The 27,677-nt window shown below is 52.2% G+C and overlaps 8 protein-coding genes across 8 annotated transcripts; 4 read left to right on the forward strand and 4 right to left on the reverse strand.

Moving 5' to 3' along the window:
• Positions 1-1,451: 1,451 nt before the first annotated feature.
• Positions 1,452-2,135, forward strand: J4E90_007664 (uncharacterized protein; the record flags this gene model as incomplete). Its single annotated transcript, XM_051437197.1, has 2 exons — positions 1,452-2,004; positions 2,062-2,135. 2 exons carry the CDS (start codon positions 1,452-1,454, stop codon positions 2,133-2,135), a joined length of 627 nt encoding a protein of 208 aa, XP_051288943.1.
• A 3,055-nt stretch (positions 2,136-5,190) lies between these two features.
• J4E90_007665 (uncharacterized protein) lies at positions 5,191-6,311 on the reverse strand (the record flags this gene model as incomplete). Its single annotated transcript, XM_051437198.1, has 3 exons — positions 5,191-5,782; positions 5,833-6,180; positions 6,226-6,311. 3 exons carry the CDS (start codon positions 6,309-6,311, stop codon positions 5,191-5,193), a joined length of 1,026 nt encoding a protein of 341 aa, XP_051288944.1.
• A 5,087-nt stretch (positions 6,312-11,398) lies between these two features.
• Positions 11,399-12,568, reverse strand: J4E90_007666 (uncharacterized protein; the record flags this gene model as incomplete). The annotated part of the gene is made up of 1 exon (XM_051437199.1): positions 11,399-12,568. One exon carries the CDS (start codon positions 12,566-12,568, stop codon positions 11,399-11,401), a length of 1,170 nt encoding a protein of 389 aa, XP_051288945.1.
• A 1,312-nt stretch (positions 12,569-13,880) lies between these two features.
• J4E90_007667 (uncharacterized protein) lies at positions 13,881-15,883 on the reverse strand (the record flags this gene model as incomplete). Its single annotated transcript, XM_051437200.1, has 6 exons — positions 13,881-14,368; positions 14,419-15,101; positions 15,152-15,489; positions 15,543-15,649; positions 15,715-15,783; positions 15,835-15,883. The coding sequence occupies 6 exons, from the start codon at positions 15,881-15,883 to the stop codon at positions 13,881-13,883; spliced, it is 1,734 nt and encodes a 577-aa protein (XP_051288946.1).
• A 2,284-nt stretch (positions 15,884-18,167) lies between these two features.
• Positions 18,168-18,968, forward strand: J4E90_007668 (uncharacterized protein; the record flags this gene model as incomplete). The annotated part of the gene is made up of 2 exons (XM_051437201.1): positions 18,168-18,453; positions 18,511-18,968. 2 exons carry the CDS (start codon positions 18,168-18,170, stop codon positions 18,966-18,968), a joined length of 744 nt encoding a protein of 247 aa, XP_051288947.1.
• A 2,121-nt stretch (positions 18,969-21,089) lies between these two features.
• On the forward strand, positions 21,090-21,632 carry J4E90_007669 (uncharacterized protein; the record flags this gene model as incomplete). The annotated part of the gene is made up of 3 exons (XM_051437202.1): positions 21,090-21,156; positions 21,210-21,324; positions 21,380-21,632. 3 exons carry the CDS (start codon positions 21,090-21,092, stop codon positions 21,630-21,632), a joined length of 435 nt encoding a protein of 144 aa, XP_051288948.1.
• A 1,452-nt stretch (positions 21,633-23,084) lies between these two features.
• Positions 23,085-25,828, reverse strand: J4E90_007670 (uncharacterized protein; the record flags this gene model as incomplete). Its single annotated transcript, XM_051437203.1, has 4 exons — positions 23,085-25,544; positions 25,592-25,643; positions 25,691-25,709; positions 25,759-25,828. The coding sequence occupies 4 exons, from the start codon at positions 25,826-25,828 to the stop codon at positions 23,085-23,087; spliced, it is 2,601 nt and encodes an 866-aa protein (XP_051288949.1).
• An 841-nt stretch (positions 25,829-26,669) lies between these two features.
• On the forward strand, positions 26,670-27,622 carry J4E90_007671 (uncharacterized protein; the record flags this gene model as incomplete). The annotated part of the gene is made up of 3 exons (XM_051437204.1): positions 26,670-27,093; positions 27,143-27,379; positions 27,435-27,622. The coding sequence occupies 3 exons, from the start codon at positions 26,670-26,672 to the stop codon at positions 27,620-27,622; spliced, it is 849 nt and encodes a 282-aa protein (XP_051288950.1).
• Positions 27,623-27,677: the final 55 nt, after the last annotated feature.

Raw genomic sequence — 27,677 nt, forward strand, 5'->3', positions numbered from 1 at the left:
TAAGCCTGGCGTTCAAAGATGTTGTAGGCTGCCACGAAGTCGGACTGGACGCAGCCGTCTCTGTCGAACCCATCCCATCTGTCGTAGTTCTCGTCGAGGACTTCCCACTCATGATGAATAGGACAAGCAAGCATGTCTCTTGCCCATTCTCGGATATCTCTACATGCTTCAGCGGCCCCGACAAATAGTATAAGCTTGCAATAGAATTCCTCGCCATGTGTGGGGGTCTTTCTTTTTTTCTAGCCGTAGAATGTTCGAAGCAAGAAATTATCGAGCTCCTGATTAGCAGAACAACCGAAGAACTTTTCGTCCCTGTGTAACAACTCCGTTTTCGTGGTCGTATACCAGTCGACTGCTATGTCCAAGCAACCGACAGCTTCATCGGCCAAGTTCTGCATCATGTGGAGCAGTCGTGGTAGGAAAATCCGGCGGAAGTATCTTCCCAATGGATCATCCTTTATGGGCCCGTTAAGGTGCCGCTTGTCCCAGGTGTTACCGCGATCCCACGCCACTTTGAGGAAGGATAACGTGGTCCTGAACCTATCGTAGACTACGAGGTCGAAAACTTCTGTGTCAACGGAACGGCGCAGATCTGTTAGAGCCTTGAAGACCTCTTCGGGCATGTCTTGGTTCGGTTGTCAGTACGATACAGACATTGGGAGGTGTGTACAGACCTTCCGAGAAGACGTCATACAACGTCCAATCCCGAAAACGCTGTCCTTCGTCAATGTATGGGCCCACAGGGAACTCAAACGTGAATTGATAGTTATCTAGGTTGCCCATAGTTTTGACAAAAAATGCAGGATGGATGAAATGTAGAGGCGACGCGGTTTCGCGCGCGCAGACGCGCAGCCATCTGGGCAACCTCGGGAAGCTTGGCGTTAGCCCTTCTTCTGGCCACAATCCCAGCGGCGCAGTCAACACACCCACGGTCGACATAGCATAATTCATACTCGCTTTTACCGCAGGCTTCAAGAGCTTCATGAGTCATTTCTATCTTCTCGAATCATGTGCATGCAGAGGAGCTCTTGGATGCGCTCGCGGCTCCTACCGAGAACTAACGGGCCATCGTCCTCTTCCTCAAGCATACCTACCTAGGTAGGTACAAATACCCATTCGGTATCTTAACCGTCGTTGGGAGAACGCAACAATCACGCCGGTCAGAAAGACCCCATAGGTCACGCTTCAGGGTTGGAGGTGTTACCTGCTTTCAGCGTTCGCGGATGGTCAAGCTTCTGGTTGGCCAATTGTTCACCTGGGTCGCGCAAATAGCCCGATTCGACATCGTGTGCATCTAGATTGCGGGACATGTGGATAAAGACAAACTACTCATACGGTCTGTACGCATCCGCGAAGGCCACAAAGACAAGTGTTAGGGATGTATAAAAGACGGGTAGCCATGAGCGGTTTACATGGTACCTACCTCCAGGTGGAGATCATAATTCGTCGCCATGACATCTTTCGACAACAAAACTGTCATCATCACGGGTTGTAGCAGCGGCATTGGCCTCGCGACGACCCTCCTTTTCCTATCACAGAAAGCCCAAGTCTTTGGCATCGATATGTCGCAGTTCGACCAAGACCTTGATGTCACCCAGAAAGCGTCTTTCACCTTCCATAAAACCGATCTTTGCAGATCCGGCACAGCAGAAAAGGCCGTAGCTGCTTGCATCGCAAAGTACGGACCGAAGATCGACGTGCTGGCTAACGTTGCAGGCATCATGGACGGTTTTGGCAGCGCCGATACAGTCAAGGACTCGGAATGGGAGCGCGTCCTGACCATCAACCTCACAGTACCGGTCAGAATGATGGCGGCTGTGTTGCCCAGTATGAAAGACCAGAAAAGCGGTGCCATTATCAATGTTGGTAGTTATGCAAGTCTTTCCGGTGCAGTGGCAGGCATCGCATACACAGCCAGTAAGCATGGGCTTGTCGGTGCGACCAAGAACGTCGCGTGGCGCTTTCGCAAAGATGGTATCAGGTGTAATGCCGTACTCCCAGGTGGTGCGTATCGCGTCTAGTCCTGGAACTTAGAAGATGTTGTTCTAACAAGAGTTTCAGCCGTGCCGACCAACATCCGCTCGTCGGTGGTGAAAGAGGACGTCGATCAGGCTGCAATGGAAACGTACAAGTAAGGGTTTACAGCCCTTGGCACCCTGTCATTGCTGACAAGCTCGCAGCCCCGTGCAGATGTTATGCCAAGGTCTCAAAAGAGACGATCTTCCATACGGATCAGTGGGCCCGAACGATATCGCACAGGGCATTGCATTCCTTGCGTCTGATGCTGCAAGGACGATCAGCGGTATTATGATGCCGATAGACAATGCTTGGTCGACGATATAGGAGACGGGCTCAGTACTACAGAAGCTGCTCGCTGATGGCGTAGCGCGGCGCTTCTCCAGAGGACTCAGTCAACACAAGCAGTCAACACAAGAAATCCGGAGACTTCGCCGACAAGTTCGAACACGTAGTAGAAGATGCCGGCCTATCTATCAAGTTAGTAAATGATAGCGAGACACGAACAACACTATCCCAAAGCAGGAAATTATCAATCAATGAAATTCGTTATCGCCTGCTGGGCACAGTCATGCCTCTCCGACAGCAACATCCAGCTCTCGCCGCCTCTTTCGTGCTGCCGCTCATCCGCGCAGCAACTCTGCCAAGAATGCCTCCGTCGGCTTCACATCGAGAACTGTTCCAACCATGCCTGCCTCTACTAGGCCTCAGTCCACAATCAGGCGCTGCACGGTCCTGACCGCTAGCTCCGCCTCGTTGCAACAACCACTAGTTCGACCTCGACCCAGCACAGACTCATCGGAGAAGCTGTTCAGCGAAGGAGTCGGCCTTCGGGGACTGCCAGGATGGTGGCCAGGCTTCCAGCAAGTTTTGCGTACATGCAGTTCGCATGTTGACATACATCCAGGTGCTCTGGCGCAGATACGTCCCCTAGCGAATCAAGCCATGATATCTAAGCGCTGCTTTGCACCAGTTGAACTGCATTCTCCCGATAATGTCGGTCAGCTCTTTGCTGTGGTACTTCATCGCAATGTCCACCCGTTCCTTGTGGGTCAGATTAACGACTTTCTTATATGCCCATGGGCAATCTCCAGGGAACGTGAAGTCTTCTGGGCCCAAACTCATAGCCCAGCGGGTGAGCCAAGGGCCGTATGGAAGTTCTTCCGGCTCGGGAGACTGTCGAGCAGTTCTTGCACGCCTCTTTGTCTTTGGCCGCGTCGGCGGTGTTGGTTGCTGGGAAGGTCCTTGATAAGGCCCCGCTCCATTATCGGCAGTATCCCTCATTACCCTCGGTTGCGTTGGTGGTGGCACCTGCTGAGAAGCACTCTGACTTGCAGCCTCCCTTTCTGCCCTCATCCTGGCACCGGGCAGCTTGTCGGGATAGAATTCCTCGAAGGCGTCCCATAAAGGCGCCCACTCTCCATCCAGGAAATTTCCCTGTGCAATCGCATCCGAAAGCTCATTGACAATATTCAAGGGGACTTGGAAGAATGGCTTGCCACTGAACGGAACTTCTGTCCCTTCTTTGTCGAATCTTGCCGGCAAGCACCACTTCTTGAGGTCTAGAGGCTCATCCATTTCTTTCCTTAGAGCATCGAAGGCTTTCGCCAAACTCTTTTGCGGGGCATTAGATCCAGCCCAAGTTCGCGAAGGTAAGCGTAGACAATCCTTCCGACTTCACTTTCCGTAGGTTGATGAGGCGGGGAATGTGTTTCCTCGGATTCCGGCGTGGGCAGTCGTGGAGGTGGCGCCATCTCAGTAGCCTTGCCTTTGCCCTTGTCTTGTCTCGATTGTAGTGGTGTTTCCGGAAGTTCAGTATGCTCGGCTCTGAATTGCATTGCCGCACGCGAAGATACAGGAGACGAGATGTCCATAGCGGCTTCAGAGGGAGGGATTGAAACGCCTCCATTAACGCTTACATTGCTCAATGTAACACCACCATCAACGCTTTCTGGAACACCGCCATCAACGCTTTCTGGTACACGTCCATCAACGCTTTCCATGTCTACATCCTCGGTAAGGTCCACGTGCACTCGCTGCTTGGTGGTGGACGCCGACCGCGACTTCGAATTGCTGGAGGATGCTTTTCGGGAGTTGTTCTTGGACTTGTGTTGGTTCGGGGAGGTTGGGAGAGGTCGTATATCGTCGAAGAATCGCTTCTTCCTTACGGAGACTTCTTGCTCCGTAGGGCGGGCGCGCTTTGCGGGAACGTGTGGTTGTTGCTGTTCGGTCACATCATGGTATCTATACGAAGAGATCAGCTGGAGAGCTCTTGTAACTACTCGCAAGATGCTCACTCTACAGGATCGGAATACCCCAAGCGACCTTTCTCGGGTGGATCCAACGAGGTGGTGGACCGTTCGTTGTGACATCTGCACGAGCGAGGATGAAGTTCCATCGCTTCCATCTGATCTCCGTTTTTTTGCCATGGTGGCAACTTACAATTCGTCCACCAAGTATGGCTATCGCTGTGTCGAAGAGCTGTCGTTTTCTCGTGAGCGTCTCACCACGTCAGCGGCCCGCTTGACTAGTTAGTGGCTTGGCAGCCTTCTCTGTCCCGCTTCTGGAACGCCTCCAGGGCTGCTGCATCGCGTCCTACACAGTGAAGGATTCCAACAAATCTTGCGAAGAGAGGCATTTGCAGGCATTACACAACACGACTCGCGTTCTTCGAATCGTCAAACTTGAAGTTGAGGCGAAGACTTACCGGGTCAGCCTCTCCCCTTACCTTCTTTCGGCGACGCATGCATCATCTGCGACGCGACGGCGCTTTAACATCCAGAGATCATACCGTAGATGATGAACGAGAGGTTGAACCTCTAGTCAGCGCAGCGCCACAATATCGATATACTATGAAGATACGGCTGGCAGCACTGGCATGAGAAATGAAAGGGTCATCGATCCTTTCGATCTGGCCATGTGGCTGGCATTTCCTTTTGCTGCTAACAACATTGGTCGCGCACTCTACCTGAAGTGCGACTCCGAAGAACCCTCAGACAGACATCGCGTGGTCAAAGGGCTGACACACTCCCGAGGTCAGCCTTCAGGTCGAGCTTCGCTGGGATCAATGTCGTCATATGGTCGAACAACGCATCAAGTGCCTGCTTCATTCCTCATTCGTCTGTCATATCTGCATATCAATATTATTCGCGTTAATCGCATCCCATTCTGTTGCTACCCCGAATACCTCCTAGGATCATCCACCAAATTCTTCAACCTCCACGACTTTGGATCGTCGCTGAGGTTTGTACCCGGCAGTATGAGCTCCGAACGAATTGGATGTGAAAACTCTAGGTCCGTTTCGTCCATTGAATCATTATCACTATCCGTCTCTTCGATCGTGACATAGCGCCCGACAGCGTTGCGAACGTCGGCACTCAATCTTTTCTTCATGACCATGAGCATGACACCGGCGATGAAGGCGCTTTTCGATTGCTCGTATAGGCCATTAAAGCATAAGACGAGTGTCGAGAGAAGGGATTCGCTGACTTCCTGGGGAGCGTTGCCTGGGTCTTGTTCGAGCTGTTCAAGAGGCTCCAGAGTTAGGTTGGCGAGCTGGGCCAGAAAGATGGTAAGCGTAGAGTCGTACGCCTCGAAACTATGGCGGAGGTAGTATAAGCGCAAGATACTCTCGAGTTGAACGCTTGCCTGGGTAACGATTCGCTCAGCTGCGTTGCGTTGATGCTGCGTCAACAGCTGGTCCCCATCATCCCCAGACGAGATCTGCGACCGGAACAAAGTTACAAGAGCCGCATAGTACTCGCAACTGCAAACCTCTTAGCTTTTATATCATGGCCATCTGGCATGACCACTTACTGTAGCATCAGATGAGCGGGGTATACGATACAGCGAGGCTGCAGTTGAGCAGGCAAACCTCCATACCAGGCTTCCAACTTTGCCTGAATATGCAGAGCTGCACCCCAAGGCATCTTCCTAGACTCTTTGGAGCGACTAAAGCACATGACGCCGATCTCATTTTGGATGACCCGCAACTCGCACAGTGCTTTCATGCTATGGGCGAATTCGGGTGAGTAGGTCTGCTCGTCCGGTGGATAACGCAATGACATCTGGCCGTACCACTCCGATCTGCCATCGGCGTCAGGAAGCGGATCTGCCGGAATATCCAAGAGGCACGGTGGCTTGAAGTAGTAGTAGCTCTGCAATCTGACAGAAGTTAGCTGAGGAATGATATTGAACAAGTGTACTTACGATAGCCATGCGGAAATGGCCCAGCCAGTGAACGATTTCGCGTGTTCAACTTTATTGTCGTATGACCTAGGCGTGAAAAGACTCATTCGATGTGCCATGCTGAGCGCTTTGAACATATAAGAGAACCCGACCCTATCATGACCAAAGTCATTCATCGTGGCGTTGATGAGGCAGCCAGCTTGAATCGTTGTAAGCTTTGGCTGCCCCTCTTCTAGTTCCCATAGTCGTTTTGCTTCAGCCAAGAATCGATATGGCAGGCTATCTGGATTCCAAAACTTGGTCTGGTTGGCAAACAGTCGAGAACTAACCTATGGCACGTTAGTGAACCCCCATCCATGATACAGATGTACACTTACTCACACAAGATTTGGCCAAAAGTGCGTTGACGAGTAGAGGAGAGCAGAACTCAGCTCTTCTCGATACCATGTCTTCTAGTAGATAATTCTTGACAAAGAAGAACTGTCTTGGATACTGATTGACAAAGTAACTTTCAAGAATGTTGCGCAGCAATCGATCGTTGGAGCTAACACTAGTCCAGTGCGACGGTTGTGCATCCTCAAGTAGAGGGTCAACCAACTTGGCCGAGGAAAAAGGTCTCCAGTAACTGCTCTCTTGCGGAGCAAGATGCGCCTCTGAGGTACCCAGGTCCCTGTCAGATGCATCGATTACTTCATAAACCCGTGATCGAAAGTAAGCGCTGTCACGAAGGCTTGGTGGTATCTCATCCAGGAACGGAAAGTGAAAGCGCGTCGACGCTTGTGGAACATCAGAAGCCTCAGCAACCATGTTCCCTTCTTGAATATGCTTTACCAGGGCCTCCGCATTTGCGCCGGCTCGAATGCGGCGAAAGATGCCGGCTGCATCCCTCTCCGGTAGGTTTTGTAACATGTCGAATAGTTCTTCCTGGGCAGTACGCTTCTCTTTGAGCTGCTGGTATCTGCGCTTAAACTGCCGTGATTCCGTCTCGCCGTGACGGCACTCAGTCTCTCGCGTCACGCATGCAGTACATTTAGGCTTTGATCCGTCGCACTGTTTGTAGGTTAGCAAAAGCACCAAAGGCGCAGCATGTATGTACTTGCTCTTGACTTACGAACTCGGCAAGCCTCACAAGCGTTGACACGTGTAGCCTTTTGTCTCTCCACAGATTCTCTGCGAACTCCACCGGCAGGTGCAGGTAGGAGTGAACGCAGTGGTGGTGGACTTCGTGAAGCTCCTTGGTCCATTCCTCTGAGACTGTGACGTCAGCCGCGTTGTTACTGCAAAATCAACTGCAAGGCTCCGGTCTATATAGACCGCTGCATGACTCCGTGAAAAACGCGTATCAGAAAAGTGCCACAGAAAGAAGCGTGAGTAATTCGTATCTGACGGGTGGAGGAAGGCTCGAAGGGGAATTTCGTATCGAGGTCTCGTGGCGCCACTTCGGCGCTATTGCCGTCCCGCCAATCATTTGCCGCGTCAGGATCTTCGATCCTCTGGAGCGAGCACGTGTCGGCGTGCTAGCGCGTTTTGGCATCGAAATCGTTCAAGAGATCGAACTTCCCGCCATCCTACATCAATAACGTGATGTCGGTGAGCCACTCCGTCTTCGAGCCACATCCATGCACTCAGCGCTCTTCGAAGCCTGCCAACCAATCAGCAGAATCGGCTATGCATCCGGCCCCTCGGTCTACGACACTGACTGGGTATTTCAATCCTCAGCCATAGTTGCCAGTGTCAGCCTGTGCCTAGGCCATGGCAATAGCGTGTATCTCGCCCTCGCGGCGACTGCGCTCGTTTAGAAGAACCCTCACTCTAATGCCGAGATTATGATCCGATACCCAGTGGGGCCTATGCCGTATGGTAACACAATCGGTTCTATCCTCTAAATCGGCTTTCTGGTATGTATCGAATACCACACCGGTCTGTTCGAAAACGGGCGCGAGAAGCCAGGCAGGATCACTATCGCGTCGTTCCGCGGCATAGACCTCCGAATTGGATGTGTTATGTACTCATCAACACTGCATTCTTAGCCCCTCCACCCTCTCCTGCGGCGTGGCCAAACATCCACAAACAAGAGAAAATTTGACCGTCATATGCAAAGCAGAGTCTGACCCGACCAACATATCTGAGAATTCTCCCAAACAGGCGCGGGTTTTGCATCAGTCATACCTTGGAGGAGTCTAGCGATGTTCTCAGACGACTTTACTATTCTCTTTGAAGCGACAGTGGCGCGAAGCAGGACGTTGGCATACTGGCGCTTATCTCGATTTTGTATCAGTCTGGAAGTACTGCAGTGTGGAGGATAATTCCAGAAGCAACCTGCTCAGCATTCGACCACTTTAACACTGGCCTCATTGTTCGAAATTAACGCCACTAGCTACCAATGTTCTGTCAATCTTCGCTTTTGGTGCCTTGCGCGGTTCGCCATCAAGGCTTTCGATTCTCCACTCCAATGACCACACCATCTCGGAGTCATACGCATGGGCAACATATTGTTCAGAGTTGAAATAGTCATTACGCCCTCATGAGAAGGGCTTAACGTGGAATTAATATTATAAGGCTATCTATAGAAGGAGTCAGTATACTGGCTTCTTCGTACAGTGTGACGATCGAGATACCCAGGCGATTCTCGTTCCCGTGACCTCAGCCAACAGCTCCGCGGAGGTCCGCCTAGTCGGATATTGCCCTTCATTTCCTCAACTTACGTAGGACTGTAGTACATTCTGGTAGCGACTACCCTACGCAGGCTATGCTGCTAGAAGAAAACCCCTTGTCGTATTTGCATGGTCGCCTCTTGATACTTCATGATACCTAGGTAGGAGTACAGTGCTGGCACAAACGGCGAGATCATCGTACGGGTAGGCGGCCCCTGTTCACGCACAAGACTTCGGGAGTCTGCCTCGTGAGACATCCCACAAATGGTGGCTCGATATCTAGGTAGCACGGCATTCTCTTTCCTACGCACTCTATTTGCGTTACAGGCTCAAAGTTGACATTATGCGAATGTTGAAATTGTGAAATGCCATGAGTGACGTATCGGCACTGTGGCACCCCCCTGAAGTACCTGTTCCAGCCGACAAGCAGGCCAGTTGTACTCTATAATCAAGGCACTCTGTTGCACTCCTACTCCCTTGATTATCTGTTACTTGGTATGCACCATGCGAGGGCCCAGGATTGACACCATGTTTGGTGTCAATAGACGAGGCTACCTAGGTACCCAAGGCAGCCCAAGACTCTCACTCCAAGCAGCGAGTCCACAAGTCTCTTTTGATGTGTAAGCCAGAGTTTCTACTTCCATGCTGTTCAAAACTTGAAGATGTGGCTGGCGGCGAGATTTTGTATTTGTACGTGGGGAAGAGACCTCGAGATGAGGGGATGCGCGCTCGCGACTCATGTGGGATGACTCGGAAGATGCCGATATTACCACGCGGCACGCACGCGCCGTACTTTCGACGCCTTTTCGTCGCAACCGCCGGCTTCCACGAGCTACACACCCTCGACGTGAGCTTCTTTGCCAATCAGTTACTGGCACATTTTTTCGATCATCGACCTCCAAGCATGCGCCTTGTCTCTCCTCCTACGTGTAGAACTTTGCGATCCGGGCCTTCAAAGCTAGCCATGGACCACATGCAGTAACGATAAGCAGCGAGGTCGCGCTATGGCTATAACGCCGACACTGCCTCTCACGTCGCCGACCCAAGGCACCAACACAACGTGATTCGTGTCTGGACGCAAGCCCCCGGCTTCTTGGGCACGGCATGTCGTGGCTATGGAATGATGGGTGGCCTAACATCTCCACAGCGAAGGAAATTCGCCGAAAGGCTCACCGTTCTCTCATAATGCTGTAGACGATCACTTCCACGCCTACGGTCGCACTCCACAAATCATTCCCATACTCAACACGCGCTCCATCCAACACGCGGGGAGATGTTGTCGACAGTCTGTCTGCTCCTCGCAACCACGCTGCCAGTGCGTGGCGCATTCACCGAGTTTTTCTTCGCAGGCAACGTAGGAATTGGCGACTTGAAGGCATGTCCTAAATCTTCATTCGGATGTGACGCGCCATCGGTCTGCGCCTTCGATGATCGCACGGAGAAGTATTATTGCTGCATACCAGGGAGTACAGATGCTGTGTGTTGGGGACCTAGTTCAGACTGCGATGGAGGAGACAAGAGAACGCCCTCGGGCAGTCAGCAAGCTTGCTCGACTGGCATCAATACCTTTTGCTGCTTGAAGTCAAGGTGAGCAGATCTCTCAACGCCGCAATACCAAACGTTGCGCATGTAGCTGACAAGACCTAGCGAGACGTGCACGGAAACAGCAGACCAGACGAACATCTGCTGGAGTAAACTAGACAACCCCCTCATTTCCCTCAATGCGACCGCCGTAAACGAAACAGCGCAATCTCTCATAGCGGCTCGACCTTCCGCCCCTACGTACGCGATCAGCTTGTCTGCTCTACAAGCACTTGCGCCAACCACCGCAGCTGCATCGTCAGCAACTCCGAGCGCACCCGGACAACCCATTGCTACCACCTCGCCGTCTGGAGGAGCACAAGCAACAGCTGCCTCGCCCCCTTCACCAATCGCGACAAAGGACAAAGCGTCGGGTCTCTCAGGCGGCGCGATAGGCGGCCTGGTCGGTGGGATAGTCGGTGGACTCGCTCTACTCGGTCTGGCTGGATTTCTCTTCTGGCGCAGAAAGAAGAATGGCAAGCGGAATCCATACGAGCCGGCAAATGCGCACACCGCGCCTACGTACCCAGCCGGCTCTCCTAGCGAAATGGACTCGAATCAGGCGTATACGCAGGGACCGGCAACTGAGAAATACGGATATGCGGTCAGTCCTGTATCGGAAGTGCCGGCCGATAGGGCACCGGTAGAGCTGCCAGCTGGCACGACATACAATAGATAGCGACACAACTTGAAATGAGGTGGTGGTTGCCAAAGGAGAACAGGGCATATAATCGCTTGATGCCGTCTGGAATTTATGATCATACGTGAATTTCATGATACACAACTGTCAGTCGACCAGTCGTCGTTATTTGTGCGTGCCAGATCGCTCAGTGCATTATCACACATCAAAAGGTCACTCAGCACTTCTGATGACATCCAGTTGCGCAATATTTTAACACACTGTAATTGACTAAGACCATGTCTGGATCCCGACATATGACCTGATGAATTAACTCGCCTCACACCCCATCAAACTCTTTGTAAATATCATCGAACTCCTTCATCAACTCAATCCCATCCATTACGTTCGGCCACTCTCTCCCTTCGACCACCGTCTCCATCCCGCCTTCAATCCACTCCGCGTACCTTTCATATACCTCCGCCACGCTCCTCGCGCGAAGACCCAACTCTTTCTGCCACTCTGGCCAGTCCCAGCCCAAATCGCGCACCTCATCAGTCGCGTAATCGTGGTGCTGAATCGAGATAGGGCCATCATAAGAGTCACCAGACATGAGATAAGGACCTGGCGCAGTAACACGCAACTCTCCCGTCTCGCCAGCGATGTACCACACGAACCCGGGCTCGCCTTTAAACGACTGGCCAAGGCGGAAAGAAGCTGCAAGTGTGGCTCCGAGTACTGTGACGCCTTTCTCAGTATTGAGGGTACCGTGTGCAGATATCAGATCGGGTACATCAGTCTTTACGGCCCTGTTGATACTCCCGTCAGCTCCTAGGAGCTTCAGATTCGGTCGCTGAATTTGCATTTCTGTATGAGATTCTTCCCATCCGCCGAGTACCTCGTGCACGTAGTCGATCATGTGGCCATAATGGATATTGATCGGATGTCCTCCCACCTTTCTATCCGCAAAATACTCCAGAGACTCAGGGAGAGCGTTTCGCTGTACCAAGTTGCCGAAAGCGCGGACTTGGCTGCTAAGTACTTTCCCTATGGTATTTGCGGCTAGCAAGTCTTTGAGCCGAAGGGTGATTGGGGCGACCCGTCCTTGGAGGCCGATGATACTGTTCCGCGGTTCATGTATAAGTTCTGCAAGGTGTACTGTGCTGGCAAGGTCTTGCGTCACCGGCCATTCAATGTACACTGCTTTCCCTGCTTTGCGGCTCGGTTCGGCGACGGAGGAATGTACATCGACGCGGGTGCAGACGACGAGGAGATCGATATCTGGGTCTTCCGCGATGGTGCTTGGGTCGCCATATGCTTTTACGTCTTCGGGAAGTGCGAATGTCTTCTTTGCTGCTTCTGCGGCTTGAGTAGAGGAGTTGAGGAGAGCGACAAGCTGGTAGTGCTTCTTGCCACGAGGAGAGAGGAGATAGGGGAGATGAGCGTCTGCGGCCCAGGTAACCTTTGCAGACGACGATAAACCAACAAGAGCAACGCGGATTGGTGACATTTTGAGTGAAACTGAATGGCTTTGTTGGAGTTTCTGCGGACTACATCAATGTGCTGTATACCTCTCACATATAGCCGAAGCCGACTTCACGATCAATCTCGTATCGCCCATAAACTCTCAGTACGATGGTCATAGTGCTATAGCCGATACACATCGAATGCCTGACATTACCAATGCAACATGCCAATTGCAATGGAGACAATCTCCCCGACATGACGACAGCTGACAGAACTGAATCTAGAAATATGTCGCCATACCTTATATTCGCATGCTCTAGCACAGAGGACTTTTCCATCCGATAGTTGGTGATAGAGCTGACAAACCCAGTGATGATAAAGCGACACCGACCATTGCGGTAAAGATCGCCATTCGTCGCCATTGGCTGGAAAAGCACAGCATCAGCGAGCCCTGCAGCTCGAGGTTCCGGACATGGGAAAGAGATGAAAATGGCGAGACAAGGTGTCCCATCGGCCTACCATCTTCCAAATCATCCCCAATTCACTCCGACAGCCTTCCCTAACCCCCCCTTCACACCCACCACCTCCGTACACTCGTCGCGGAGCGGAAACCTGGAGTCGGACCGAACGGAGCGCAGCGCACGCCATACCCAATTTAGCACCTACACATAATCTCCATATTATTACCTCCTCTTTCATCGGGAACAAAGACTGAATCTCCCAAGACGTTTGAGAATGAAGTCCTGACACTCAAACTGTATGGATAACCTTTCCGGGGAGCGAGGGCGTTAAGGGGAGGAAAGTGACAGGGACAGCGGAAAACCGGCACGGGTAACACGGCAATGACGGCTTGGCGATTCCACCGCGGCGTTCTTGGCTTGTCTCGCATTGGGCAGTGAACGACAGGGGAATGGGCCTGACATCTGGGTCTGGGGAACTGGGTCTTGAAGCTTGGGGTCTCGTCGGATTCTTGCGTTGATGTTATCGTGCGGATTGTGGTGACGACTTTGAAGTTTGCACTTGAGAGCTGGTGGTGAGGGTGGGCATTAAGCGTAGTTCTGGGACTGGCGTGCGGACAAATACGCGTAATTCAACGTCAGTCTATGTTGTACAGGTCTAAACGAGTGACAAAAAGCATGGTAAACGATAGGGAGCAACCCTGATTGTGTTCCAATCCTAAAATGAGCGATCCATCCAATACACCATTCTAACGACTCTCCTTCCTTCTGCGCGCATCCTCTGCTTGACCCTTGGCGCGTACCGGATTCTCTAATTGCCCCTTGACAGGCCTTCCACCAGTGATAGGGTTGGCCACTCGGAAGTGCGACATGTCAAATGTCCCAGCTCACACCAATCTACCGGCCCAAGTTTGCTTTCTCATGAGCATAGTCTTCCTGGAACCGGATACTTTGCAGTTTCTCTGCGTAATCCACAGCTTGAACCTGGGAGTTTGACCTGAACGTGGCTTCGCTATCCCTGACTTGGTTGTTCCACCTGTACAGCTCCGGGCCTGGACCCATGGAAACTGGGCGAGAGAAGCGGTTGTGCTGGTAGACCGAGCCGCGCTTAGAGTCCATCCTGGTGTTCTTAGGAAGGGCCTCGTGGATAGATCGTACGCGAATCTCCGCGGGCTCAGACTCTTCGATCGCTGGGATCTTCTTGTAACGGTAAAAAGCATCGAGGGCGGGGATGGAAAGGCCGTGAACGACGATGGAGAAGATGACGAGGAAGTAGACGACTGGAATCATGGCTGCGACAAGGTTCTCTTCCTCTTCAGTCTCAGCCTCGCCTGGCTTGGGGAAAAGGTGACGAGTGTGCTCGACGTAGAAGACGGCTCCGATGCCTGACAAGTGTCAGTTCATGTTACTATCAGAAAGGGTCGAGGCGACTTACCAATGGGTCCGAAATAACCCATGAACAGCGCCTCCTTCCAGTCCTTGACGACGTTGGGCATGACCTTGTACATCAGGAAGATGGCTGGAATACGACGGAAAGCGAGGATGAGGAAGCCAAGAATCATGAGCCTTCCAATGGTGATACCGGTGACATCTGGCATCTGGAACTCGGCCCATGGGATGATGGTTCCGATGTACATGAAACCACCGAAGTTGAGGATGACATCGAAACAGCTGTTGACCTCGTCATGACGCTTCTCGGTTTCCTCGAGGTAGACTCCATTCCAGTTCATGACGTTTCCGGCGACGAAGCAAGCGAGGAGGTCGTCCGTACCGAGCGCACCGCAAACGCCAATGGTGAACAAGCCGAGAGCCATAGGCCAGAGCAGAAGACTCTCGGAGTCGATCCACTTCTTGCGCAGGGCGAACTTGACGGCAAACATACTGGCGACGCCGAGGATGACACCGATTGCAACGGACATGACGATGATGTACAGCCATCCCTCAACAATCCACTGTTCCATGGCCATCGGGACACCGCCACCGAGACGACCAACTCCCTCTTCGCTACGCTTGGAGAGCATGTTGACTGCCCGATGAGCGATTTCCTTGGCACCTTCTATGCCGGTCTTAAACTCGACACCATCGAGTTCGGCATGGCGAATGAGGTATGTAGCCAAACTGTCCGACTCGTCAGCGAAGCTTCTTGTGTCGGAGGTTGTTGGACTTACAGCAGGAAAGGGAAACCGAAACCATCGTTGGCACCAGCCTCCGACGAGATGATCTCTCGCAGCGCGCGAGGAACAAACTTGTCAGCAAAGGGACCCTTGGCTACTGCTTGCGACAAGATAGGATCAGTGCAAGTAACGCAAGATCCGATAACAAGCGCAGCCAAGAATGTAAGCTTGGGAACTGTGACGAGAATGCACAAGCTAGTGCAGATCCACATGATTGTCATCACAGGGAGAAGGCAGATCGCCATCTCCTTCCACCGGGCTTGTTGGTACTTGGCAGGGAGTTGGAATCCAGCGATGACCAGCTGCACACCGATGACGATTCGGCACATACCCTATATGATGGTCAGCAGGGTTCAATATTGGAGTTTTGTGATTTCGCGCTCACCAGTGTGATGGCTTCTTGCTGCCCTTGGGCAGCAGAACCCCATTTCTCCGCATCTAGGAATCTGGCAGCTATCGGTCCTAGGATAACACCGATAAGAACGGCAGGCACTGTAAAGAATGAGTTCAATGCTTTCAAGAATTGACGGCGCTGCGTCGGTCGGTTGTGTACTTACAAGCTTCACCAAGATACCACACTTGCTTGATCTTGACTGAGATGAAGCCGTATAGAATGATGAAAGCGCCTGCCCTCGAACGTCAGTGTCTGCCTATCGAGATTAGCCTGTCGAACGTACCTAGGACGGCGATGACGATGTTAAGCTCGCTAACATCGAGGGAAGGCATGGTGAAGAGCCCTGTAGGCGAAAAGCGGAAAAGACGGAAGGAGTGTTTTCAAGGATTCATGCGCGGGAAGGAACAACGGAAAGGGTTGAGAAAAAAGGGTGTGGAATGAAGACGACCAGCGGGAGTGAGTAACTGTAAATAGCAGACCAGCCGTATTCACAAGTCGATTAAAACCAATATAAGCAAGTGCAAAAAGATGGAGAACGAGGGATTTCCCGGACTGGTTCGGAGAGAATTGCGAGCGCAGTGATAGGGAATGCCAGCCTCGATTTCCAAGTTCTTGGGTGCTGAGCCTTATTACTTCACGTCTTTACACGCGTCACGGACACAATGCACTTCGTTGACTTGAAACAGCAGCCGCCAGGACATTCTTGGCTTAGCAGCCACTCCCGCCATTAGGAGGCTTACGACCGGAGCCAAGCGGTGAATGGGCTATGGCGGATGGTGCCAAGCTCACCTGTAGCGCTAGCTTCGAACGCGACGTGTGGGACTTTCCGCCTTAAGGCTCCCTTTGACCCTGTCATGTTACACCTGTGGACGTCGGGGAAACGTTCAAGGTTGAGACACAGGAGCTATTGAGACAGGTTGACCTTGTACGCGGTGATTGGCGAAAATGAGGAACACAGAACGGCGCAGGTTCCTTTGTCCGGCTGTGAGCATTGCGGCTCGGCAAGCGTCTCAACATGACAATGCCGATGGGCTTCTCGATTTGGCGGAGATTAGTGGCCCTGCACAGAGTTTCCCTGCCAAGTCCGCCAAGTCCGCTGTGCCAAATACAGAACAAACCCTGCTAGGCAATGAAAGCGCGACACCCAGTAGTGATGTTGTGCATTGCGACAACGCAACAGCAGAGCCTCCTTTGCAGATCTTTATCCTGCAGCTGTGGCATCCCGATCGACACTTGGCTTGGGGACGCGTCCGCACGAGCATCATCAGTAATCGTCACCCATTGCAGGCGTGGGAGATTATGAGTATCGCCCAGCATTTTGATTTTCTCTGGACGCGCGATAGGCCCAGCTAAAAGAAGCACTCAACTTTGTTGGCAGAACTGGGCGATACTTGGGTCTCTCTGTTGCCGCGCTGCACATCATGCGGGTAACTATCCCTTGACGCGAGCGGGATGGAGGCTCAGTGCGCCCGGCGATACAGCCAAGTACTCTAACATCATTGATTAATCTGTGAGACCACGATCGTTTGGTGTGTTTTAGTGATCGAGAATTGTGGTTCGCACTGCGAGAGGGCATCTGTTGCCGTATTGCCGACTCACTCAAACAGCGCAGCGTTAGAAGCGAGCCGCTTCGAAGCCGCCTCGAAACTGCTGTCTGAGCCGTCCGCGGAAGACATCCCACTGAGTTACTCACGATACCTGCTGAAGATCTTCCTCGCGTGGAGTAATGACGCCGGTCGAAGTCTGGAAGAGGCGGCGTCATGCAGCATAGTCGATAAGCTCCTTTCTTGGTATGAAGGATTCCGAGGTGTATTGAAACCGATGCGATACCTGCGAGCAGGTCAGTGTGCCATACTGGTTGATAGCCGGATGAGAGTGCTGGGGAGAGTAATTCCTGTCCGCGGTGCATCCCCCGCGCTTGGGCTGCTTTGACCGACGGTATGCGTTACGGCTGATAGGCGCCCCATGATCTTCATAACTCTTTCACAACCTGCCGTATAGCACACTGAGAATCGTTCTTCTCGTTGCGAGCGTGGAGATGCTGACATGCTGAGTGGGGTGTGGGTGTCGACGGAGTGGTGGCCGTGAGCTATGACGACATCTCACTTAAGTGGGCCCACCTGCCACTGCACTCCCAGCCTCTTTCCTCGTCCAACGACCTGTCCATACAGATAGTTTTTAGCGACACCAAGATCAGACTTCGACATTCTGCGCCACCTCAGCTGTGTCTTCGCAAGACATCCCATATACTTTTATCGGTATTGAAGATGTGCTGCGCTGTATTACATCGCCGTGTGCTGCTAAGCACTATTCCATTCTAAGAAATATTGAGGCATGGTCAGGCGTCCAAAGCCAGAAGAGTGGCTAGGCAAGGCACACAAACGCACGATGTTTACACTACGAAAACTCCAATACATATATCACGCACATCGAAATCACCTCTAGTGCGCGTTTGCATTTCCCTTCTCCAAAGTGCGCGTCTTCACCTTCACCTCACCGTTTGACCACCTCCGAGTGACCGCGCTTTAACAATTTTCAAATTTATAACGACAGTCGCGGTTTTACTGCTTTCTTCCATATTCGAACATCGAAAAAGCAGGCATCTACTAGCACATCATGTTCACCCATACTAAACTCCCTCCCAACACTTCTCAACCGCCAAAAAGGGCATCGCAAGAGCTCGCTGAGCCCGCTGAGCCCGTTGGGTCCACGGGCCCTCTATCCTCAAGCGGTCTCACTCTCCAAGTCGATTTTGCCTGGTCAAAGTTCCGCAACATAGTAGCTTCTAAAGGCCCTGATCAACAGCTCGCGCCGCTCTACGTTCAGCATTTTCGCCCGGCAAAGCCTCAGTTGCGCTTCGAGCGCGCGTCAGATCACGCAATCATCGCCAAAGGCACCGTCCGTAAGTTTGGTTGTACTACATGTAAGACACACTCTGACTCACTACTCCGACGTTTAGACAGTTTCTCAATCAGTGGCGATTGCATCATTCATGGCCAAGAAGTCATTCTGAAGCCACTGAAACGCTGGAAGACCAAATACAACTATCTCTCGCAGGCGCTCGATGGCGTTCCCATCACCTGGACAGCCAACTCTACCATGAAAGTCTGGGATTTCGTATGCATAAACTCCGCGACCCAGGAATCTATCGCCAAGTTCAGCGTCAATTTATGGGCGATGAAGCAAGTCGGCAACTTCTATTTTGAGAAGACAGAAGAGGAGGTTACAGAGGCTCTGAGAGACGAAGTTGTTGTCACAGGACTTACTCTGCTCTATCTTATGATGTCAAGGATGAACAACCCGATTCATCTTCTTGGTGCTGCCTTCTCGAAGCCAGGAAAGGTTGAGGGCGATGGGGTTGAAGGTGCGATAGCACAGGAGGATGAACCGTCAACTGGCAAAGCGAAGATCATTTGAGATGAGCTCACTATGATTGGCCGTAGGTTGGTGGCAAGGTGGAAGCCGCGAGTGTGAGACAGGTCCAGTTCAGATTCAATATACCTAATAGTCATCGACTACCAGTTCCGTAATCTGCTGATAACATAGGCTGGCTTTGAGCGGTCACAAAGTTTATCGTTTGGACTAGGTACCCCGAGTTGCGCATGCATTATGGTCTGTTAATGTTAACTTTACTGGCTGCCATTTAAGCTAGCGCGCGTGACGACAGCCCATACCCCGCTGTTTGTATCGACAACGCAGCACTGCTCTCAATATAGCCTTCACAGGCCAGCAACAAGACGTTGCAACAAATGTAAGGCTTTGCGGGGTGAAACATCAAGGAGTCCCAAGTCAGCTTAGTTGCCCTGTGCAGCATTGCGGCACGGTCGGCGCCCACGATCAAGGGTCGTGCTAAAATCTCACCACCACCCATACTTGGCTACATACACTTTGGTCGAAGTTCGATGTAACACGCGCCGAAAATAATGGGTGTATACATACCCATAAACGAACAGTTAGTCGGGACGATGACGCCAACCTGGGGCCCGACGCAAAAAGAGCTAGACGTCAGCAAGCAGCGAATCCCTTACACCTTTCGAAAGTCTGTTGCCTATCGTGCTTTCAACCTCAAGTTATGGCAGCCTTTCAGACAGTTACGTGGGACTGCCTCCCTCGATGCTCCAACGCTCGAACAACTGCTGCTGTCTTCTTGCAATGGACAGTCTAATGAAGATCCATTTTCCGTTGGTGAGTGTGTTGCTACTTTGCGCAAACGATGCTCTGCTTACTCGTTGCGCGTAACCACAGATATCATACATGAAGATTTCTTAGCGCTACTTCAAGCACATCCACCACGGAACGCCAAAGCCTGCACTGGCTATCTCAAAGACAGGATGCGCACGGCGTTGCATCGTTCGAAAATCTACTCTCAGAATGAGCGCTTGGAGAGACATCAGCATGTATTCAGAACCGTCTTCTTTCCGCGAATGCTGGCCATGATTGAACACATTACTGTCGCCGAGGACGGCGAGCTAGCAGCACTGGACCTTTGCGTCTATGCGAAACTCGACTGCCTGCATGGATCTTCTCCATTCTTCTCCAACGAGGCTCATCAGAACGCGAATCGTCAAATCGATGGAATAGTGAGAAACATTCTGCAGTCGAAAAAGCGACAGCGCAAAGCTCTTCGCAGAGACAATGGTGACGCGCAAGCACGACAGCCCGATGCAGCCTACCTTTGCCAGTCTATTCGCCGCTTCTGCAATCACTATCACCACCTCTGCGATCACATTTCCACGTCTAGAGAAAGCGCTCGAATAGGAAGAGGCAGAGGATGTGTACGTGTTAATACTGCGGTGGTACTTGATCTTCTACAGAGACATGCGTACACTGAGACGAAGCTCAACGTGTATCGAGTTGTGGGTAAGAAACTTCCGAAAGAGCTGGCTGATATGATCTTGAAGCTTGTGCTGTCCAGTCAAGGTCAGCCAAACGAGCCCGGAATATTTGATCGAGATGGTAAAGCAGTCATTCAATGTGGGGAGGCTGTAGAGCTTCGTCGGACCGAGCTTCTTTGATGCGGCTAGAACGGGCCTGAAAAGGTGCTGCTGCATGATGTCGAGACGGTACCTCCGAGAAAGAGGCATCAGCACGAGCAAATGCGTGTCGAAGTTGGGTAGAGCCATGCGAAGGGCTGGTGATGTCATACCCCGTGTTCACGCGCACGCGTCACGCGACGACGCGACAACACACGATCTTGAGCAGAATCGCCTGCAAAATTTGAGCACCAACATTCCCATCGCATCGCCATCGAGATGGCTCATCGCACAAAGGTGGAGAAAAGAAAGGGAAACTTTCGCGGTCCACATCGGCAGCCGCGATTCATCATGACATCAAGAACAAAACTAGTGTGGGTACCTGCATGCGATGATGGCATATGGCATTTGCTACAAAACCTCCCCTCACCACGCTTTCGTACCCCGCTTGAAACTTCATCTATCACCTTCAATTAAAACGATTATCAAGTTACGCACTTTGTAACTCGAAAGCTTCAAACTTCTCTATACTTGTTAGACCAAACCACACAAACTACATATCAAGATGCCTCGCATGGTCGCACCCCCGCCTTCTGGAGAGTTCCAGGTCGTTCTCAGCAAGCCCTTCTCCGGTAAGTTCATCAGTTGGGAACAAACAAAGCTTTCGTACTGATATAATACGCAGGCGCACCCACACACATGATCGAGGTCATCGGCGAGCCCAACCGCCCAGCCAGCATCCGCATGTCCAACTACAACGGCAACTCCAAGTCATCAGAGAAGAAGGGCGATGTACCACAGTACGCCCCTCACGGTCCCCTTCATCCCAAAGTCCCTTTACTAATCCCATGACAGAGACGACGTCAAGGAGCTCATGTCTCTCATCTCCACACTCCGCGGCTTCCCTTCGCACCCCAGCAAGGACGTCTACGGCCTAGACACCAAGGTCGACTTCAACACAATGGAGATCCAGTGGGGTAACCAGGATGACGATGCTGCCATGGATGGCGGAGAGCTTGCTGGAGAGCAGAAGGATGAGTTCAAGAGGATTGTAGATAGCATTGAGGCACTCGCGAGGCAGTTTGCCAAGCAGGACTCTCCTGTATAAAGGAATAGGGCATATTCGGATGTACAAAGAGATGATGATATGACCAATGAATGAAATAAACATCGACGACCTTGTTTCCATTGCGTATCCACCCTTGCTTGCAGGCATGATGCATTATGTATCATGAAAGCTATCTGCCACCATGCGCCAACTCATACAGTGGTCTGTCAGACGAAAGCTCATTCCTTTGTTCCAAACCATCAACCTCGTGGGTCTCGACGCCCACATACGTGCCAGGCTTGCCTTCATTCGAAGCTGCATACCCCGCATGTCCGACCACCAACTCACCTCGAGACATCTCCAACCTCGCTTCCACATGCCGGGGTTTCCTGTTCTCCGAAAAAAGCAGACCAAGCGCGATGAGCAGAGGTATGCCGAGGCCAACACCCAGACCAATTTGGGAGACGGGGATCTTGTCATCTTCGCTACTACCGTCATCGGTTGCGTTGGCGGGGAGAGTAGGGCATTGCGACGAGACCGATGATGCAGTCGGATTCAGAGTCGAAGAAGAAGAAGCGCTTCCCTCGGCCACAGCATCCACACCCCAAGGTCTCTGAACCACAAACTCACTCGTCGTATTCCCATGCAACGTGAACCTCTCCCCTTTACAACACTCCTCACTCCCTTTCCCCAGCAAACCGCAGCAAAATTCCCAGCCGTTGTCCCAACTGCACAGTCCGATATCGTTTCCCTCGCTAGCGCAGTATTTGGGACACGACCCTTTTCCGTTCGCGCCGTCCTTCCAGTCTCTGATCGTGCAGCTGCCGACGTAGAGGGTGCCGAATTGGCTCAGGCAGAGGGTGTCGCCGAGGCAGGTGTCGGTGGTTGAGCAGCAGTGGGAGATGGATTGGGTTGTTGGTGAGATGCAGGGGTGGTGGTTGGGCGCGATTGAGTTGGAGGCGGCGTAGCATGCGCGTGTGTCGGGTGAGGCGCGTATAGTAGCGGATGTGAACAAGATGAAGAGGGGAACGGTGAGGCGCATGGTTGGTACATTCGCCGATTCGCGAAGCTGTTTATGAAAAGATGTCAGCCAACAAGGACGGAGGTCAAGCAAGATTTTAAACGACCAACAAACAGTGTCCATTTATGTTCGGGGTGTACAAGGCTGGGGTGCCTCATTCCATCTTGGCCCCCCATCATTCCGGTCCTATTTGCTAGAACCCTTATTGGGGGTTGTCAGCAACCGAGCGTTCTAGTCCTAGATGTGTCTTGTCTAACCGGCGGTAAACATCGTGAGAAAACGGGGTTAGGAATGTTGGTCAAGTTTCAGAACTCAACACTTGATCATGCTTATATCGAGTAACTCTTCGCATTTGAAGTAACGAATCGTTGAATCGCGCCAATGAATCCGAATTCCGATCAAAAACGCCATGAGACTCCGGACTGACAACAAAATTAATAATCATCGCGTCATATCCACATTCGATCATGTATTCAATCCAGTCAGGCCCTCTAAATCTTATACACAATACCTCCAGAGTACATGATCTTGTTCCTCTCGCTCAGAGCTTCAAGTGCCTTCTCGGCCTCATCTTCGTCAAACGCCTCGCGTCCATTACCTCCACCGAGTCTTGCGTTTACAGCGGCAACCAGCGGCTCGACATCTGCAGCATCGTTTGCAAACAGCGGACCGTCGATGAGCTGACCAAGCGCTGTTTGGAACACCTGCAGACGTGCCGATGTAATGCTCTGCGATTCCTGCGACTCGGTTTGTGTAGCGGGTAGTTGCGATTCGGGTCGTGAAGAAGCAGCGCTGACCTGCGACGATTGACCGGCGCGAGAGGACTGTGTACGATCAGTCGTGCGTTGGGTCTTCGGCGTGACATTGTAAAGGTCCTCGTTGTCTTCTTCCTCGCCGCCTTCCTCTTCGGCTGCAGGAGTGCGCGTGGTTTCTGTACGCTGCCTGCGGGTCGATGGCCCACCGGTGCGGCGAGATTGTGTGGCTTCTTGCTCATCACCGTCTTCGTCGTCGCCGCCGGACGATTCTCCGTCTGTAGACATAGCGTCTGGATCGCGGACTGTCCGTCTTCGCTTGCGGCGGTCGTCCTCGACGACCTCTTTGAACAAGGCAAAACGGAGGATCTGCTCTGCGACGTCTGCATCTTTCTGCTCTACCCGCTTCGATAAACGTGCCTTTGCATGGGCGGTGGAAAGACGGATGAGTGTTTCGAGAGTACGTGCGGTGATGGGGGAAGTACGGCGGGTACCAGCGTCTAGCTCGTCGTTTCGTAGTGCAGAGTATGTTGCTACAATATGATCCGCAGCGCCTTTCGTAAGGATTGGCTTCTCGCGCTTAGCATATTGAATGTATTTCTTGATGAAGGGTATGCTGAGGACTTCCGTCCTTCGGTTTGCACCACGTCCGACGGTGATTGTAACGCCGGAATGTAACATGGGGTTGAATTTCTCGTAGACTTCCGTCGGACGATTTGCATCAGCGTCGGTCTCAAGACCAACACCAAGCAGCTGAGATCCCTCCTCGCGAACCGGTGCACCCTCCTCAGTACCAGCCTGGCGGTAACGGTGCATACGTAGGACATGCTCAGAGATTTGACGGTCGCGTGCATCTTCGATGTCGTCTGTTACAACGAACAGCAAATCGAAACGCGATAGTAGAGAATCCGGAAGAGCAATGTTGCGATGCGGATCCTTGTGGATATCGTACTGACCGAAGATGGGATTGGCAGCTGCGATGACACTGCAACGAGCATTGAGCGATGTATGGATGCCGGCTTTGGCGATGGTAACGGTCTGTTGCTCCATGACTTCGTGGATAGCTACTCGATCGACATCGGACATTTTGTCGAATTCATCAATACAGACGACACCACGGTCAGCGAGAACCATGGCACCAGCCTCGAGACGTCGCTCGCCCGTCTCCTTGTCCGAGGTGACAGCTGCCGTGAGACCGACACCAGACGAACCGCGACCCGTTGTAGCGATGGCAAGCGGGGCGGTATTCAGAACGAAACGCAACAGTTGCGACTTGGCAGTTGAGGGATCACCGACCATGAGGATATTGATGTCTCCTCTCAAATGAGTGCCGTTCTCGAGGTTCTTCTCTTGTCCTCCCAGGAGGAGCAGCAGAATCGCCTTCTTGATATAGTCATGTCCGTAGATAGATGGAGCCAGTGATTGCGACAGCAGTTCGAAGACGCGCCTGTTCTTGGATATTTTGTTGATGTTGCGGATATCGGTATCGGTGATAGAAACCTGGGCAATGCCACCACCGGACTTGGAAGAGAGGAGGATAACGTTGTTCGCTAGGATTAGGGTGCGGAAAGTCGAGCTCCCGGCACCAGCGTTGCGATTACCGAGTGAGCGGTATATGCCGACCATCTGTATGCGGTCTCCCGGCTTCACCCGATCTACCAAGTCATCGTCCAAGATGACATCGACGGAGCGCGGTAGCTGACCAGCAGGGGCACGCTCAGGCATTTCTTGGATGGAAATGGTCTGGTGGTCGCGGTAGATGCAGTAGCCGTACTCAGTGACGAGTGGGTTGCCCTCGCCATCGTCCGTCGGGTAGACGCTCGTACTCGCAGCGCCGGTAGTCATGGTCTGATCTCTGTACTCTCGCGAATGGAACTTTTGCTTGTTCTCGTTGTAGTGCACGCTCTTGACCACCTTGGGCCGCACAAGAGACGTCTTGGTGACGATTCCCTCGAGCGACACCATGTGGTTCAGCTGGTTTGAGCCCAGAGTACGCGGGTTGCACGAGTACTCGCCGAAGCTGCCAATATACGCGCAATAGTATACCACATCGTCGCTTGTCTCGGACTTGGGTCGGTCGGTGAATGTGCGTACAACGTCTTTGAGGGCGCGGTCGAAGGCTTCTGTGAATTCGAAGGGCGAGTTGAGGAGGCCGTCGGCGAGTTCACGGTTATGTGAGCGGATCTCGTCTATGCTGACCTGAACACAGTAAGTATGCGTAGACGCTTGCAGCATATAACACTTACTGTGAGTCTTCGTAGTCCTCGGTTGAGCATCACCAGAATGTCTGCGCGGTAGCTGAAGCGGTCAGTGCGCGCTCTATAGTGTAGATGGCTGCGGCATACCTTCGTCTGGAGACATCATCTACACCATAATTAGCATTGCTATCCTCCCCACAGTCGGCTTGACGTACCTGGGTCGAGGAACTCTTGCGCAAGACGCACGCGCCTGCGCACCTCCTCGTCTCTGATGACCTCGGCCATGGTGTATTATGTGACTTTCTGGGCAGAGAGTAACCAATCGCTACAAAAAGAACTTCAATGCAGCGTAAGAGGGGGTATTCGAAGTGGGTATATGGAGGGTGTATTGTTTGGGCTGTTGCTGCGGTGAGCGCTTCGAGGGGCACCAGTTTCGCGACACCAATTCGCGTCGCGCTAGTCTCCTTCCGTCACGCGTTCCTTCCCATTAAACATCCTCTTTCAGCCTGACACCAGTCAGTCATCTCCACCCTCCACGCGCAAGTGCTCGATATTTCAATTGTACCGTATCTTCTCGACTCATCACAGTTATCTGTCTGCTTGAGTCGAGCGCGTTTTGCCGCCTCATGCAAGACGCCCCGCAATGAGAAGGTGCGGTCGTGCCAACAAAAGCTTCACATCGACTTCGCCGCTTCATCTCCGTGAACTCTCTTCAGCGCTTTTCAAGGCTCTAAATATCTTCTCCAGGCAATGCTATCTCGAAGCATCATGAACACGGCATGTGGATCAGATGCACGACGGTCCTAGCCGGAGATACCGTTGCCATGTAGGCCGACGTCACCCACTATGTTCTCGAACAAGCTACCGTCGCGGGTCTGCAGACGTTGCCAACATGGTATATGGCAGATCTAGAGCGACTCGCCCATCCTTAGTCGCTGCCGGTTCAACTCCGCCAACACCCTACGCTTACCTTTGATGCATTCTGACGTAATGACACTGGCCGCACTTAACGTCGTCTATCCTCTAGGTATATGAAGAGCCACTGCAACGGACAGGAGGCTTATTGCAACGTTTGCATATCATTCTAAATCACCACCCCTCAAATTCTCGTCTTAGCATTGTCATCATGGCACCCCGCGTTTTCCTCATCACTGGCTGCTCCACTGGCTTTGGCGAAGAATTCGTCAAGGTTGTTTTGCAAAAGGGTGACTACGTTGTCACTACCGCACGCAACTCTTCCAAGCTATCTTTCGAGGGTGCCAACGATTCGAACAGTCTGCTCGTGGATCTTGACGTAACCAAGAAAGAATCCATCGACAATGCGTTCGATGCGGCTATCAAGAAGTTCAAGAAGATCGACGTGGTTTGCAACAACGCTGGATACGGCCTGAACGGGCCCTTTGAGACCTTGTCGGAGAAGCAAATCAGACAACAGATGGAGATCAACTTCTTTGGCCTCATTGATGTAACAAGAAAGGCCATGGAGACTATGCGAGATTTGAAGTCTGGAGGTGTCATCCAACAAGTGACGTCAATCGGCGGTCAGATTGGTGAGCTTAAATCTAATCCATTCTTGTCTTCACTGCTGATGGTCACTAGGTGTTCCTAACTTCTCCATCTACTGTGCCAGCAAATGGGCCGTTGAAGGATTCACAGAGGCCATTTCGAAAGAAGTGAAGCCTGAGTGGGGAATCAAGTTCACTTGCATTGAGCCCGGTGGTTTCCGAACCGACTGGTCAGGCCGCAGTATGGACTTCGGCGAGATCTCGAACCCAGCATACGCACACGTCGACCCCAAGAAGCAGGCTGAAGGGCGCCATGGCTCTCAAGCAGGAGGTACGTCATGGTCAAACTGTTACATACCGAACGACCGCTAACAAACTCCTCATAGACCCGGCTAAGGCTGCCAAGGTGTTCTACGACTTGGCCGTCATGGACGACCCGCCTATCCGATGCGTAGTTGGAACCGACGCGTACAGCCTTCTCAATAAGAAGCTTGAAACCTACAACGAAAGTGTCAAGAAGTTTGAGAGTTGGAGTAACAGCACCGACGTCGAAGGCTACAAGGCGCCCAACTAGGCACCGGCAAAGAGCAGGTAAGATAGGGATGCAAAACCGAAAGAGGCAGGTAGCC

This window comes from Alternaria incomplexa (genome assembly GCF_024043165.1).
Source record: "Alternaria incomplexa strain BMP 0042 chromosome Unknown scaffold_11, whole genome shotgun sequence".
Lineage (NCBI taxonomy): Eukaryota > Fungi > Ascomycota > Dothideomycetes > Pleosporales > Pleosporaceae > Alternaria > Alternaria incomplexa.